This window comes from Hypanus sabinus, chromosome 12, assembly GCF_030144855.1.
Source record: "Hypanus sabinus isolate sHypSab1 chromosome 12, sHypSab1.hap1, whole genome shotgun sequence".
NCBI classification, from domain to species: domain Eukaryota; kingdom Metazoa; phylum Chordata; class Chondrichthyes; order Myliobatiformes; family Dasyatidae; genus Hypanus; species Hypanus sabinus.
The window spans coordinates 61,730,719-61,745,590 of record NC_082717.1 but is presented as its reverse complement, the minus strand read 5'-3'; the positions used below and the strand labels follow the sequence as shown (position 1 = coordinate 61,745,590).

Sequence of the window (14,872 nt, the reverse complement as noted above, 5' to 3'; positions counted from 1 at the left end):
CTTTTACTTTAAAATTTTGATTTTTGTCTTCCACATGATAGGGATAACCTACTTATGTAGGATGGTGACTAACCTCAGCCATATGATTTAATATTTGGAAATAAATGAATACCATACTGATTAAATGTGGGAATGCTTATTGTTGGGTATTCTTGAATATTGGAGGCCACAGAAAAAAATATTCTATATATGTGTATATACACACACACACACACACACACACACACACACACACACACACACATCATGTACCTTTAAAAATTTACAAATCAGGAACCAAATGAGTTTGGTTACTTCACTGTGCTACCAATTTGTTCAATTTTCATGCAGCAGACTTCTCAAATCAATTCAAAAGACTTCAGAGATGAGCATGGGATAGATCCCCGGTATTCCAGCTAATATTTGCTCCTCATTCAACGCCACCAGGACCAGCTGACCAGCTCTTTGTGAGAGTGTTGCTCATGTAAGTTGACTACTGTGTTTATCATGCTGCTCAAAATGACTCATTGGCCTGAATGCACTTCATGGCATCCTGAGGTCCTGCCATGTTCTCTGTAAATGCCAGTCTTTTTTTTCCTATACAAAATATATGGCCAAGCTTCTAGACCTACCTGCATTTGTGGAAACTCTTCACACAAAATATATCTTCCTAAAGTACTTTTTTTTTTAGTCAGAAACTTGGAGTTTCTGACAAAAGACAAGCTCTCTAATCCAGGAGTCATGCTGATTAGTTTCCTCTGCACCCATTTCTAAAGCTGCCACATCCTTTCCATAATGTGGAGACTGGAATTGAACACAAAACTTGTTGTGGTCTAACAAGGCTTTTATAGAGCTGCAACATTACCTAGTGAACTCAATCCCCCAACTCCATCTGCCTTCTTAACAACCCAATCCACCTGTGAGACAACCTTGTAAGACCTGTGGATGTGGCCCCAAGAGGCCTCTGTTCATCTATACTGCTAAGAATTCTATCTTCAATTTGAACTTCGGATTGAATGTCACCTGCCACTTCTCAGCCCAGATTTGCATCCTATCAATGTTCCATTGTAACCTGTGACAACCATCTATTCTATCCACAACATCACTAATCACCATGTCATCTTACTAACCTACCCTTCCACCTCCTCGTCCAAGTCATTTATGAAAATCACAAAGAGCAGGGGCCCCAGAAAGTGCCCTTGCTGCACACCCCTGGTCACCGATCTCCAGGCAGAGCACCCTCCATCTACTATCAACCTCTGCCTTCCATGAGCAAACCAAACTTCAATCCATACAGCCAAGTTTCGCTGGATCCCATGCCTCCTGACTTTCTTATTAAGCTTTCAATGGGAATCTTGTCAAATCCCTTACTAAACTCCGTACACCACATTTGAAGCTCTACTCTCAATCAGTTTGCTTTGTTCACAGGTCAGTTTTTCTTTATATTGACCTTGACAGAAGATGAGAACCCACGTTTCTGACATGACGCAATTTATAACTCCCTTAACTGTAGTTAAATGTTAACTTGAAAGAGATTAAAACAGTACATTGCACGGAATAAATCAAGTCTGGACTAAAGTGAAAACACAGGAATATCAGGGCAATTAGAAGTGAGTATACTCACAGCCTGGTTGGTGTACCAGTACAGGTAGGTCCCTTTCAGTACAAACCAGTACTTTTTCCATTTGTTGCCAATAAGGCCCTTGTTGGTCTTCTTCTTATATAGCCATCCCTGGAAGTCAGCACGGCCAAGGTCTTTGCAGGAAATTCTTCTTCTGCTCATTTTTGAGCTTCCTACAAAGAGCAGATCTACTTAAGCCCTCTGCAGCTGCAGAATTTGAAACCAAATTCACACTTTGAATTTATTCCACCAGATACTTTTATATAAAACATTTTTAAATAACTATTTATCCTCAAGCCATTATAATTACAAAAGCAGCTCAAATCAGGAGTATTCAACAGAGCATTTCTCTTTTTTGTGATCTTATCAGCTACACTATGTGGGATGAGCAGCACAACAAAGTTACCTCGAGTCTTCCTTCTTGTTGAACGCAGTGAAACCTATGAAGATAAAATGAACAGCATGTATTGCTTGCTTTTAATGTTTGAAGCTCTGCTACGCAAGCTGCCAACACAGTGATAAGCACTTTTCCTGATATCTAGCAGCCGCTACTGTTGCAAAATACAAAAACAGAATCAACTGTGAGGATTTCAGTGAACATCCTGTGGACAGGCCTTTACACTGATCTCACACTCAGGCTGATATTGGGTCAGAGCACTTTCCAAATGCAAATGCATACTTACAGCTGGGCTGCCATTAGCTGCTCCTGCAGATGCGACTGAACTTGAGGCAGACTGCAAGAAAAAATAAATTTTAAAACAACTTCAAAAATGTTAGATTCGGTTTAACACATCACAAACTGAGCTTGGCTGTGAGCTGCAAACAGGAAGCAGAGCAAGGAGGTGGGAAGCAATCTGGTGAGTTTGAGTTGTGTTGTTGTACTTCAAAACACATTGTACTTTATACCAAGCTTTTTTCTTTTACAGTCTTAACAATCTTTGCAAAATCATAAAATTGTTGTCCAAATGCAGATGAAAATGAATGTTTTAGTTTCTGTCACCTAAAATATCATTGTTTTCTGACCTTGAAAGTTCATGCAGTTTTCAAACTATTTTCTCAGAACTAGCTAAAGCAGATCCCAGTCTGCAGTGTGTCCTTGTAGGTCTCTTCACCAAATATGAACCTCATTCAACCAGCAAGCAAAACTCAAATTTGCAAGTTGTTGAAGAACTCTGTTAAGTAGCTTATTCGAATGCAACACCATGTAAACCTGCACAGATATTGTGAAATTCAGGTTTCATTCACCTCTTCAACTGGATGACACCAAGTTCTTTGACATTTTTTGTTCTGGATCAAATCAATTTATCCCAAAAGAACCTTAGAGATTTATGTACTTAGAAGAGTAAAGTTCCTCATTTCTCAGCGGTTACTAGTTTTTCCCCATTTATAAAGTTCGGATCGTCTTGTAGCATCGTGGACCTCGCACCTCTATGTTAAACTACTTCTTCCACAGGTTTTCCCACTTTAACATCCCTCTGTGATATTCTACCTCCTGAGCATAGTCTTTGCATTACCTTTGATCTTGTCATCTGGCAATGAGGATGTTTGGCACTCGACCCTTAATGAACCAATGACAGCTGAAGGCTCAACAGAAGTATTTTAGAGTTACCACCACAATACAGCGTTTATAGTTTTTCCTTTCACAATCTCTTGAAATTCCGATGCAGAGGTAATATATTACCAAATACTGTAGTATTACCAAAGTGGACCAGAAGTAGTATATACTAATGACCAGGTAATTAGTTTAATGATGTTGTTTAAAGGGTAAATGATAAAGTTACAGCACAAAGCTAGCTTTTAGCTCATAGTCCCTTACCGACACTTTGTAGTGCAGTTGAAGCAGTTCTATTTCCTCAATTGTTTCCTGTAGCACAACAAATATTTTCTCATAAATGCCTATCAAATCTTTCTTTAAAAACTTCAGCTGACTGTATTTTCACTGATTTTTCAGAACAAGCCTCTTGTTTAAAGAGGTTCTGCCTCTATCTCCCCTGTGTTTTTCACCAGGATACTTGGAATGACTCTACCTTTCTATGAAACAATGCCCTTTCCCTATGGTCTGACCATATCAATTAATTTATATCTGTTGTGCATCCAGTTCTATGCCTTCATAAAGTTCCACATTAAAAAAACAAAATTAACAAATATTACAGTTCCACATTAATATTTGGAACCTTCTCTCAGTGTTAAGTTATTGAAAAATTAACTAATACAAATCCACCTCTCCAATCATTTCTTATACATTCAAATATCTAGCAGCTCCTTCATAAACAGTGAACTAATTCACCTATAATTAATTAGTTTCTCTTCCCCCTTCATAATAAAGTGTGTATCATTGGCAAATTTGCAAACCAAAGTCTAATGAATTGAGATAAGATAGATAGAAAGATATACTTTATTAATCCCAAAGGAAACTACAGTGTCACAGTAGCATTACAAGTGCGCAGATATACAAATATTAGAAGAGAAGTGAGAAGGAATAAAAAAGAAAGTTACCTCAAACAGTCTAACAGGAGGGGTCATTACTTCCCCGGCTATAGGTTGATTTATTATGGAACCTGGCTGAGGGTAAGAATGACCTCATACAGCGCTATTTGGAGCAGTGCAGTTGTCTTAGTCTTTTACTAACAGTGCTCCTCTGTTTAGCCAAAGTCGCAAGCAGAGGGCGAGCTACATTGTCCAGAGTTGCCAGGATATTAAGTAAGGTTCTTTGTTCTACCACAGTCCCAGTGGGTCCAGTTTGACTCCTTTAACAGAGCCAGCCTTTCTAATCAGTTTATTGAGCCTGTCAGCATCACACGTTTTGATGCCATTACCCCAACACACCACCACCATAGAAGATTGTACAGGCAACGACAGACTGGTAGAACATGTGAAGGAGAGGCCTGCGTAGTCCAAAGTACCTCCGTCTTCTCAGGAAGTAGAGGTGTCTGTGGCCCTTCTTTCTTTCTTTTCAAATCTTTTTATTATTATTATCCAAACTAACAAGAGTACGTTGAAGTAACACTAACAATGTCTCGAAGGAAAAAGAAACAATATTTAAGGATTGAAAAATATGGTGACACAAAAAAAAGAAAAAAAAGACCCCTACTAAAGCAAGAAAAAAAGTGAGGAAAAAAAAGAACCCATTAGGTGTTCAACCCCGGAGCCGTGCGTCATACAAAAGGCTTCTAAAGATAAACATCAAACCGCCAGCAAAAAAAATTATACTAAAATTTACAATTAGATCATGGAGGAAATCTATCCATTAACTCAAATAGTAATAACGAACAAATGAACTCCATCTTTTCTCAAAATCAAACATAGGTTGAAAGGTTCGACTTCTAATTTTCTCCAAACTAAGACATAACATCACCTGAGAGAACCATTGTGACAGAGTGGGAGCCGAAATATCCTTCCAATTCAACAGAATGGCCCTCCTAGCTATCAATGTAACAAACACAATAACATGTTGGTCAGACAAAGAAATACTATGGATATTTTGAGGTATTATTCCAAAGAGCACAGTTAATTTGTTAGTTGTAAATTTTAAGTGCTTTAGAAATTGTAGAAAAAAACTGATTTCCAAAACTGTTCCAGTATAGAACAAGACCAAAACATGTGCGTCAGTGTAGCTGTCTCAATTTTAGATCTATCTCAACTACTATCAACATTAGGAAAGAGTTTAGACAATCTCTCCTTCATCAAATAGTAACAATGTACAATTTAAAATTGAATCAATGAATGGCTAGCACAAATCGAGGAAGAGTTAACCAACGTCAAGATCCGCAACTAGTCCTCCATTGTAAAAGTCAAATTAAGTTCCTTTTCCCAAACTTGTTTAATCTTAAAGAAAGGGCGCTTATCCCATTGTAATAATAAATTATAAATTCTTTCAATGGAACCCTATAACAAACGGTTCATACTCATCAAAGGGTTCATACTTTTTATTTTGGAAAAATAAAGGTATTAATTCTTTTTTGGATCTATTTAAAGAAGATAGACTGATGTCTTTTGAATGATTAGTTGATAAATACTTTCTTTCATATTCACACTTTTTACAATACCTTCAAGTTAGACATTTCTTACAAAAATATTTAAGTAATTTTCCTTGCATATTAGAGACTATGGCCCTTTTTGTACACAGCCTCTGTGTTGGTGCTCTACTCCAAGTCTGTCATCCAGGTGCACCCCCAGATACTTGTAGGTCCTCACTTCATCCATAGTAACGTGGAGCAGTGTAGGCTTGGTCTTCCTAAAGTCCATCACCATCTCCTTTGTCTTACTGATGTTGAGCTGCAGATGATTCAGCTTGGATAAATTTGACAGATCAAATTAAAATATCTACAATTACTTCAGAAAGTACTTTTACAACTCTGGGCAGGAAACCATCTAGTCCTGGAGATTTGTCCATTTTCAGTCTTATTATTTTCTTCATCACTATTCTGTTAAGTTATATTATTTTTCCCTATCCTAATCCTGATTTAGATTGCTCTTTCTAGGTTCAATAGGTATATTTAATATTAGAGAAATGTATACAATATGAAAGAAAAAAAAACAAAGACAAATACAACTACCAAGTGAATAATTTCCAAGATTTTAATTGCATCACTTGCCTTTTTTCATGAGTTCTAGGTTTCATTCACTATTCTCTATGGGTGGTGTTACCAGTAAACATCTTTAGTATTCTCCTTTAGATCCTTAGTAAGTTTTTCTTCGTAATCATTTTTGAAGCCGAAGCATGAACTGACTCTGCTCCTGTCTTAGTGCATTTATCACGTCCACATCATTGAACTTACCATCTCCTGACATGACAAGCACAATGCAATTCTGACCAGATTCTTCTACTAATAAATTACAATTGCTCTTAAGTTCTGCTGTTTGAATCTTATCTCTCACAAAGTTATACCACTGTCATACTCTCACTGCTCATCAAACCAAACATATATCTTTGTTTTTAATCCCTCTGTAATTTTCTTCTTGTTTGCCCTAACTTCATTCAACACAGATATATCTTTCCAAAATCTCTAAGACTTGAATCTACCCATTTTGTGCATTCACACCATTTAATGCATGATTGAGGCATATACCTTCTGTTGCTCAGGCTCCACTTGGAATTCCGTACTAAATCCTATTGATGTCTTTGATTCCATGTCCTAGTTAAAAATACTCTCTAAGCACATCTCTGATACAAGAAAGGTCACCCTGCACTCCTAACTTCATTCAACTTGCATTCTTTATTTCTGATCGTGTCTTTGTGAAATACCAGACACCTTAAAAGGCATCACATTAATGCAAATGGTGAATACTCCATTTCCATCATTCAACCCTTCATCACTTCCACTTCTTCACCATTCTGAATGCACTAAATTCCACCTTCACTCTTCCGTTTTTTGTGCGCGTGCCTTACTCTGCCAGGGCCTCGGCGACCACTTTGTTTTTCAAGTGGCTGTCTTGGAGGGAAGATTCTGTGAGTGATGCCCCACGTCCTTCTCACAGTGTAGTTGTTTTTTTTTACGAGGTTGAGTTGTGAGCTCGACACTCAACCCAGCATGGATGGAAAGCGTGTCCGGAAGCGGCCTGACTGGGTTCGAACGCGGGAACCCTCGCTCTGGAGTCCGACACTGATGTCACTGTGCCACCAGTCAGCCTGTTCACCATTCTGAATGCACTAAATTCCACCTTCACCATTCTGAATGCACTAAATTCCACTTCTTCACCATTCTGAATGCACTAAATTCCACCTTCACCATTCTGAATGCACTAAATTCCACCTTCACCATTCTGAATGCACTAAATTCCACCTTCACCATTCTGAATGCACTAAATTCCACTTCTTCACTATTCTAAATGCACTAAATTCTACCTTCATCATTCTGAACGCACTAAATTCCACCTTCACCATTCTGAATGCACTAAATTCCACCTTCACCATTCTGAATGCACTAAATTCCACTTCTTCACTATTCTAAATGCACTAAATTCTACCTTCACCATTCTGAATGCACTAAATTCCACCTTCACCATTCTGAATGCACTAAATTCCACTTCTTCACTATTCTAAATGCACTAAATTCTACCTTCACCATTCTGAATGCACTAAATTCCACCTTCACCATTCTGAATGCACTAAATTCCACTTCTTCACCATTCTAAATGCACTAAATTCTACCTTCACCATTCTGAATGCACTAAATTCCACCTTCACCATTCTGAACGCACTAAATTCCACTTCTTCACTATTCTAAATGCACTAAATACCACCTTCACCATTCTGAATGCACTAAATTTTACCTTCACCATTCTGAATGCACTAAATTCCACTTCTTCACCATTCTAAATGCACTAAATTCCACTTCTTCACCATTCTGAATACTAAGTTCCATAAATTCAGGAATGGAATCAGCAATCCATGTTGAGCTGTGCTCTGTCGGTAGAAGAAATCCCCCACCATCTGTATCCTCACAACCCAACATATCCTTTACTGTCACAGTGAAGCTGAAGAACTAACACAAGGTCAACTAGGATTTGCAAAAGCATGCACCAAAAAGGAAATGGATATATTTGAAAATGAGGCTTCTTACTATTGAAGGTACACATTAGTGATGAATGGCATGTATTAAGCTCCACACCATTATTGCACAAGATAAGCCTGTATCTGCCCATAAACAGATACAGGAAAAAGATAAGCAGCCTATTAGTGCATAAAGGTGGGGCTGAATTGTTTTCAGCCACCTTCAGTCAGAAGTGTTGAAGAAATGATACATTTCAACATTATTCCCGTCAGCACAAATGGCAATTCCATCCAGACTGCAGCTTGATTCACTCCATATGTCATTGTACGTAGTAAAGTTTGTGGACCCCAACGAAGTTTTATCTGTATCTCTGCAGATTTATGCACCACTATCCAAAGGTTTCAGTACAGTTACACAAATATCAGCTTGGCCATCCGGACAGTTGTCAAAAAGTAGTGTAAAATTTAGTTCAGCTAAATATAACCATTCCAGGGATAGAAGATCTCAGGAGTAAAACTATCAAGCAGCATTTTGGAATTTCACAAACTACCATGTAGTTTGGATTCAGGCACAACCACCTGACTCCTGACCTTATTACAGTGCTGGAGTCATCCCCAGCGTAAAGGAAAATAGTTTAGATTATTGGATGCCAACCCTTCAAGTCCCATGAAATTGCATGTTGCTTTGGAGCAGTGTGCTAGGGCTAACCCCGTTTAGCTTTTCAAAGAAATGCAGGCAACTATGAAACAAACAATAGCTCTACGATTTATCCTCGGCATTGTAATTCTACTGCCCTTGACAACTATTTGTTCGACACCATTGGTTTATATTTTGAAATATTTATTTAGACATTAAGACCCAATACATTTCCTTCCCTTTGGCAACATATAAGGGCAATGCAATCATTAGTGGAAAATACAGAGTGCAGTTAGAACCCTGGCCCCAGAAGTAAATGGATACAACATATTTTGATGTATCGTTAGTACTGACAGTGAAGTTAAGTGTGAAAGTAGTCAATAACGCAGGTTTAGTGATATAATATAAATGCTGTTTTAGAAATAGAGACTTCATGGAGCTATTTGGCAAAGACAGCTGTTGATGCCATCGACAGAAATTTGAAATGTGAAGCAAGTTATCCTCAAGAATTAGTTTACTTCATAACTCCTTATTGGCATAGCAACAAACCTTACAACTGCTCGAGTTTGTTGGTGAAGCAGGTGAATTTAAAAACCTCTCTCAAGAGCTAACATTGTCAATCCACTTGTCTGAAGCAGAGTCTACAGGAATGATAAATGAATCTCCGGGGCACTGTTAGCAACAACAGTAATGCAAAAAAAAACTGAGGTTTACTTAACTAGCTTCTGTTATTAATTATGTGAACAAGGCCTGCTTTATTACGCTGGGCTTGAGAAGCTCCTGAGTTGTATTCAAACAGATGATCACCCAACAAAATCAGTTTACTTCTAATTAGCTGGCATTACACTTTACTTCCAATTCAAGGAACCAGATGCCAGCGTCTACATGGTGGCAGGCAGAGCTGCTGCCTGGTGAGGCAAGAGCCCAATTTAACTGAGCTCAGTGTCAGACACCGGGCTTTCAGAATCTTAACACAAACATAGGAACAACAAGTGACTCATGCAGGGCAGTGTGATTCTTTTCAGAATTAGAAAATAAACCTGCACAAAACACAGGCTTTCATTTGGTTGCAATTATACCAAAATGGAACATTTGCAACATCCAAGAATGGCTGACCTAAGCAAGTGCCACCCACACACATTCTTCACATTTTATGCAAAAAAAAGACCTCAGCAACACAGTATCTCTGCGCATTGGTTATACAGACAGAGAAAGCTGTTTCATGGCTGTAACTTCTTTCCAGGAGAAGCAGTTCATGCATCTGTAACAAAGGAAAATCCTAATCCTTCCAAAACGTATTTTCTAAAAGGTGCCGGTGTAAGAAATTCATAGTATGTCACCAAATAAACAGTGTTGATTATCACTAATGTCAAACTGTGCATTTGCTCAGTACTAATTATGGCAATTCCAGTGCTTCCAGAATACACATACTATTGTTCACACTGCTCAGGGGAGGTTCACTAGAATGATCCACATGAATGAAAGGGTTACTGTGTGAGGAGCATTTGATGGTACTGGGCCAGTAGCCATTGGAGTTCTAGAAGACTGAGAGATATCAAAGTTCAAAATAAATTTATTATCAAAGTACATATATGCTTCCATATGTAAACCTGTGATTAATTTCTCATTGAAACCTTTCGAATATTGGACGTCCCAGATGGAGCGAATGTCGAGAGCATGTTTCCTATAGTGGGAGAGTCTAGGAACAGAGGGCACAGCCTCCAAATAAAGGTCATTCCTTTGGAAGAGACGTGGAGGCATTTCTTTAGCTGGGAAAATGGTGCAGCTGTGGAAGCCATTGCCACAGACAGCTGTGGAAACCAAGTTATTGGATATATTTAAAACAGAAGTTTATAAGTTCTTGATTAGTCAGGGTGTCAAAGATGAGGAGCAGCAGGCAGAATAGGGTTGAGAGGGTTAATAAATCAGCAGTTGTAGAATGGTGGAGCAGACTCGATGGACTGAATGGCTTTGTTTTTCTCCAATGTCTTATGGTCTAAACTTCCTTTATTTGAGTCCACTCATCGCCTTTCTTATCAGTTTCTACAATCTGCAGCCCTTTGTGATCACCTCCAATCACCTCCCAGCTTCAATCTCCATTCTGCCTTTTCCTACCCCTGAACCTCTTTATATTGGCTTTCTACCTTTTACACTCTCAATCATAAATCAGTGTCTTGACCTGAAACGTCACCTCCAGAGATGCTGTCTGGTTCCATCTCCTGCAGTCTCCTGTGTCTCCCAACATACAGTGATGGCACAACAACAAAGAGCCACCCGGCAAGCAATAAAGAAAAGGAAGGTATATTACAAAAGTACTTTGTAAACTACTGCAAAACAATAAAGACAGGTAGTAAAAACGCTTTGATTGAATAAAGCAGAAAAGGGTGGCTAAAGTGATCATATGCTCTTTGGAAGATGAGAAGTGGGAATTAATATTGGGTAATGCAGAAATGACTGACACTCAGAGCAGCTATTGTCTGTCGCTCTTTGTATTGGCAGAAATATCTAACATACCAAAGAGAAGTTATTGATACAATGGGAGGTGACAACTCAGTACAACCTTTATCACTATAGAGGGAATGCCAAGTGAACTAGTGGGCCTAAAAGTAAACACATCCCAGGTCCTGATAGAATGCATCCCAAAGTACTGAAAGAAATAGTGGAAATTATATTAGAGGCATTCGTGATCATTTACAAACATCTTCCAGATTCTGGGCAGGTCCCTGTGGAGTGGAAGGGAGGGAATGTCACACCACTGTTCAAAAAAAGATGTAGGCAAAAGGAGGTACGTATATGGCTAGTTAATTTAACTCCTGCAGTCAGGAAAATGCTTGAAGTTATCAGTAAGGAAGAAGTGGTGAGACATCTCAATAAATTTACTTGAGTTCTTTGAGAATATAGCAAACACAATGGATAGGAGGGAATAGGTAAATATTGGATTTCCAGAAAGAATTCAATAAGGTGCCTGCTTAAAGCACTTATCCATAAGATAAGAATGCATAGAGTTGAGGGTAATGTATTAGCACGGAGAGGTAGTCCATGTAGGTCCATTGCCTCTGCCTGCTCCTGCCTCCCTGAAATCATGTCCTTGTACCTCAACTCCAATCTATCCCCTTTAGTTCAGTCACTTTCCACCTACACCCTTGACACTTCCTGATGAAGGGTCTCTGCCCAAAACGTCGACATCGCTTCTCCCTATAGATGCTGCCTGGCCTGCTTTGTTCTACCAGCATTTTGTGTGTGTCCCTTGACACTTCTCCTGCTCCTCATCTCCTGACTAGCTCTCAGTTCCCTGGCCCTGACTGACTCATTTTCACCATTGATGTCTATACCCTACACACTTGTATCTGCTGTAAATAAGGCCTTAAAGCTTTCTGCTTCTTTCTCAATAAAAGAAGCAACGAGTTCCCCTCTATCACCACCCTCCTCCATCTGGTAGAACTGATCCTCACCTCATCAACTTTTCCTTCTGCTTCTCCCACTTTCTCCAGACTCAGGGTGTAGCTATGGGCACCCACATGCGTCCCAGCTATGCCTAAGTTTTTGTTGGTTATTTAGAAAGTCCTTCTCCTTTCTTCTTTTTTTCCCTCACACTCTGGCATCTTACCTCTTCTCACCTCCCTTTCACCTGCTGACATCACTAAATTGAGTTGAAATCAAATAGTTCAGATGATGCAGAGAGTCTGCAGTGTGATATAGATAGGTTAAGTGAATAGGCAACAGTTTTGACAGATGGAGGACTACCTTGGTGAATGTGAGCTGCTATACTTTGGAAGGAAGAACAGAAGATCAGAGTTTTATTTAAATGCTGTTGTGCAGGGTGACTTGGGAGTGCTGGTAGAAGAATTACAGAAGGCAAGTGCTGGTTTGCAATGCAATAGGTTATCAAGGAGGCAAAGGGAATATTGGCCTTCATTACTAGAGGGATTGGATTTAAGAGCAGGGTGGTTATGCTGATACTGTACAGGGTACTGGTGAGGCTGTACTTGGAGTACTATGTGCAGTTCTGGACTCCAAACCTGAGAAAGGAAATACAGGTTTTGGAGGCAGTGCCAGTGAGGATCACCAGTTTGATTCCAGAAATGAGGGGATTCTAGAAATTGGCCTATGAGGAAAGATAGAGTTTCCCGGCATTATAATCACTGGAATTCAGAAGAATGAGAGGCATGTTAGAAAACATAAAATTATGAAAAGGATTAATAATATTGAGGCAGGGAAGTTATTTCTGCTGGTAGGTGAGACTAGAACTAAAGGCCATAGCCTCAAGATTTTAGAGCATAGATCGGAAATGAAGAGAAACTGCATTTTCCGGTGAGTAGCGTAACTATGGAATTCTCCACCTAAGGAACCAATAAAGGCGGCCTCATTAAACAAATTTAAGTCACAATGGGATAAATTTTTGCATAGGAGGGGAATTAAGGATTATGGGAGTAAAGGTAGGTAGGTGGAGCTGAGTTCACAGCCAAATCACCTCACTCGGTCAGAAGGCCTACTCCTGTTCCTGTCTTGTGTTCTTATGGCAAATTACCACTTTGGGAGGCCAATCCGCCCATCGTGCCTTAAAGGCTTCTTAGTATATAAACTCAAACTCATCAGTTTATTGGAAATGACAGAAGGTGGTCAGTGGAGAAACTTATTAATGTGGGAAAGGAAGAGTTGTAAATGGAACAGGAGAGTTTTGTAACTGGATTCAAAAGAACCAAAAGCAGAGATACAAGGGAGCTGGATGATCTCAGATATAGTAGTGAACAGTCAGTACTCAAGGTTGTGGAGGGCAGAGAAAATTACAAGATAGCTGATGGGAATGGAGGGAGGAGAGTGAACAGGCGCGTTTGGATGCCTGAGCTAGTCAGCTGGTTCTGGACTTAGCATTGAAGAGCAGGGTTCAGGGCTGCACTGCTGCTGCAACAGTTAAACATGGGCAGTAAAGGCCGTAGGCATTGCCTAGAGAGCTCCAAGTCATCACATTTAGCCGTGTGAGCTAGAGTGGTTACTGGGCCACATCAGAGATCAGTTAGGAGTCACTGCAAAACAAATATAGCTCACTTAGGGGAAGGATGGAGGACTTCCTTCCCTAAAGTATATCTCCGAGAAATGTATACAGTTCCTTCATCACTTCTCATACACCCTACTCAAGACCAGAAAAACACAAAGCTTTTTGTGCACAGCTCATCACCAGCTTCTCAAGGGCAATAGTGATTGGGCAATGCTCACAACACTAAATATACAAAGGCATTGGTGAACGGGATTGTTTACTGCTAACTTGTAATTCCACGGTCACTATTATTGATTAGCTGAGTTGAAATCCCGGCACGAGGAGATTTGACATTATGTTTGTAAACCATTTGTTTCCGCTTCTAGATTTCCTGTCCAGGGACACAACCAACACACAGAGAATGCTGGAGGAGCTCAGCAGGCAGAAAAGAGTACAGCCAAAGGGTTTCAGTCCAAAACATCGACTGTACTCTTTTCCATAGATGCTGCCTGGCCTGCTGAGTTCCACCAGCATTTTGTGTGTGTTGCCTGGGTTTCCAGCATCTGCAGATTTTCTCTTCTTTGTGCAGGGACACAACTAGCTGATTTTTGCATGTTAATTTGAACTTCGTGTTTCAAACTGGCTTTCACGAATTGCAGTTCTGAATATTATTTGCTTACTTCTATTGTTTGCACGATTTGTTAATTTGCTGCACATCGGGTGTTTGATGGACTTTTTTTTTTAATGTGGGTTCCATTGGGTTTCTGTGTTTTGTGGCTGCCTGTATGAATCTCAAGGTTGTATAAAGTATACATACTTGGAAAATAAATGTACCTTGAACTTCAAACTTTAAACCGTTGCCACTTACTCCATTTCCCCTATGTGACTGACAACAATCAGAGTCCGGTTTAATAGGAGGCAGAGTTGTGGGCCTGGCCAGACTACCCCTCCATGCTAATACATTACCCTCAACTCCATGCAGCCTTACCTAATGGATACGTCTTTTAAGCAGGCACCTTATTGAATACCTTCTGGAAATCTAAATATATAACATCTATCTGTTCCCTCCTGTATTTGTTATATCCTCAAAGAGCTCCAGTAAATATGTTGAGATGTCTCACCATTTCTTCCTTACTGATAGCTTCAAGCATTTTCCTGAATGCAGGA

The 14,872-nt window shown here is 39.5% G+C and overlaps 1 protein-coding gene across 2 annotated transcripts in view; it reads right to left on the bottom strand.

Annotated features, from left to right (window-relative positions):
• ipcef1 (interaction protein for cytohesin exchange factors 1) overlaps positions 1-14,872 on the bottom strand; it is a 93,497-nt gene that overhangs the window by 44,874 nt on the left and 33,751 nt on the right. For both annotated transcript variants that reach the window (XM_059986055.1, XM_059986056.1), the window contains exons 2-4: positions 2,284-2,334; positions 2,007-2,040; positions 1,604-1,773 (exon numbers count right to left, since the gene is read on the bottom strand). In XM_059986055.1, the coding sequence (XP_059842038.1) occupies positions 1,604-1,773; positions 2,007-2,040; positions 2,284-2,334 (255 nt within the window). The remainder of the gene's footprint in view (positions 1-1,603; positions 1,774-2,006; positions 2,041-2,283; positions 2,335-14,872) is intronic.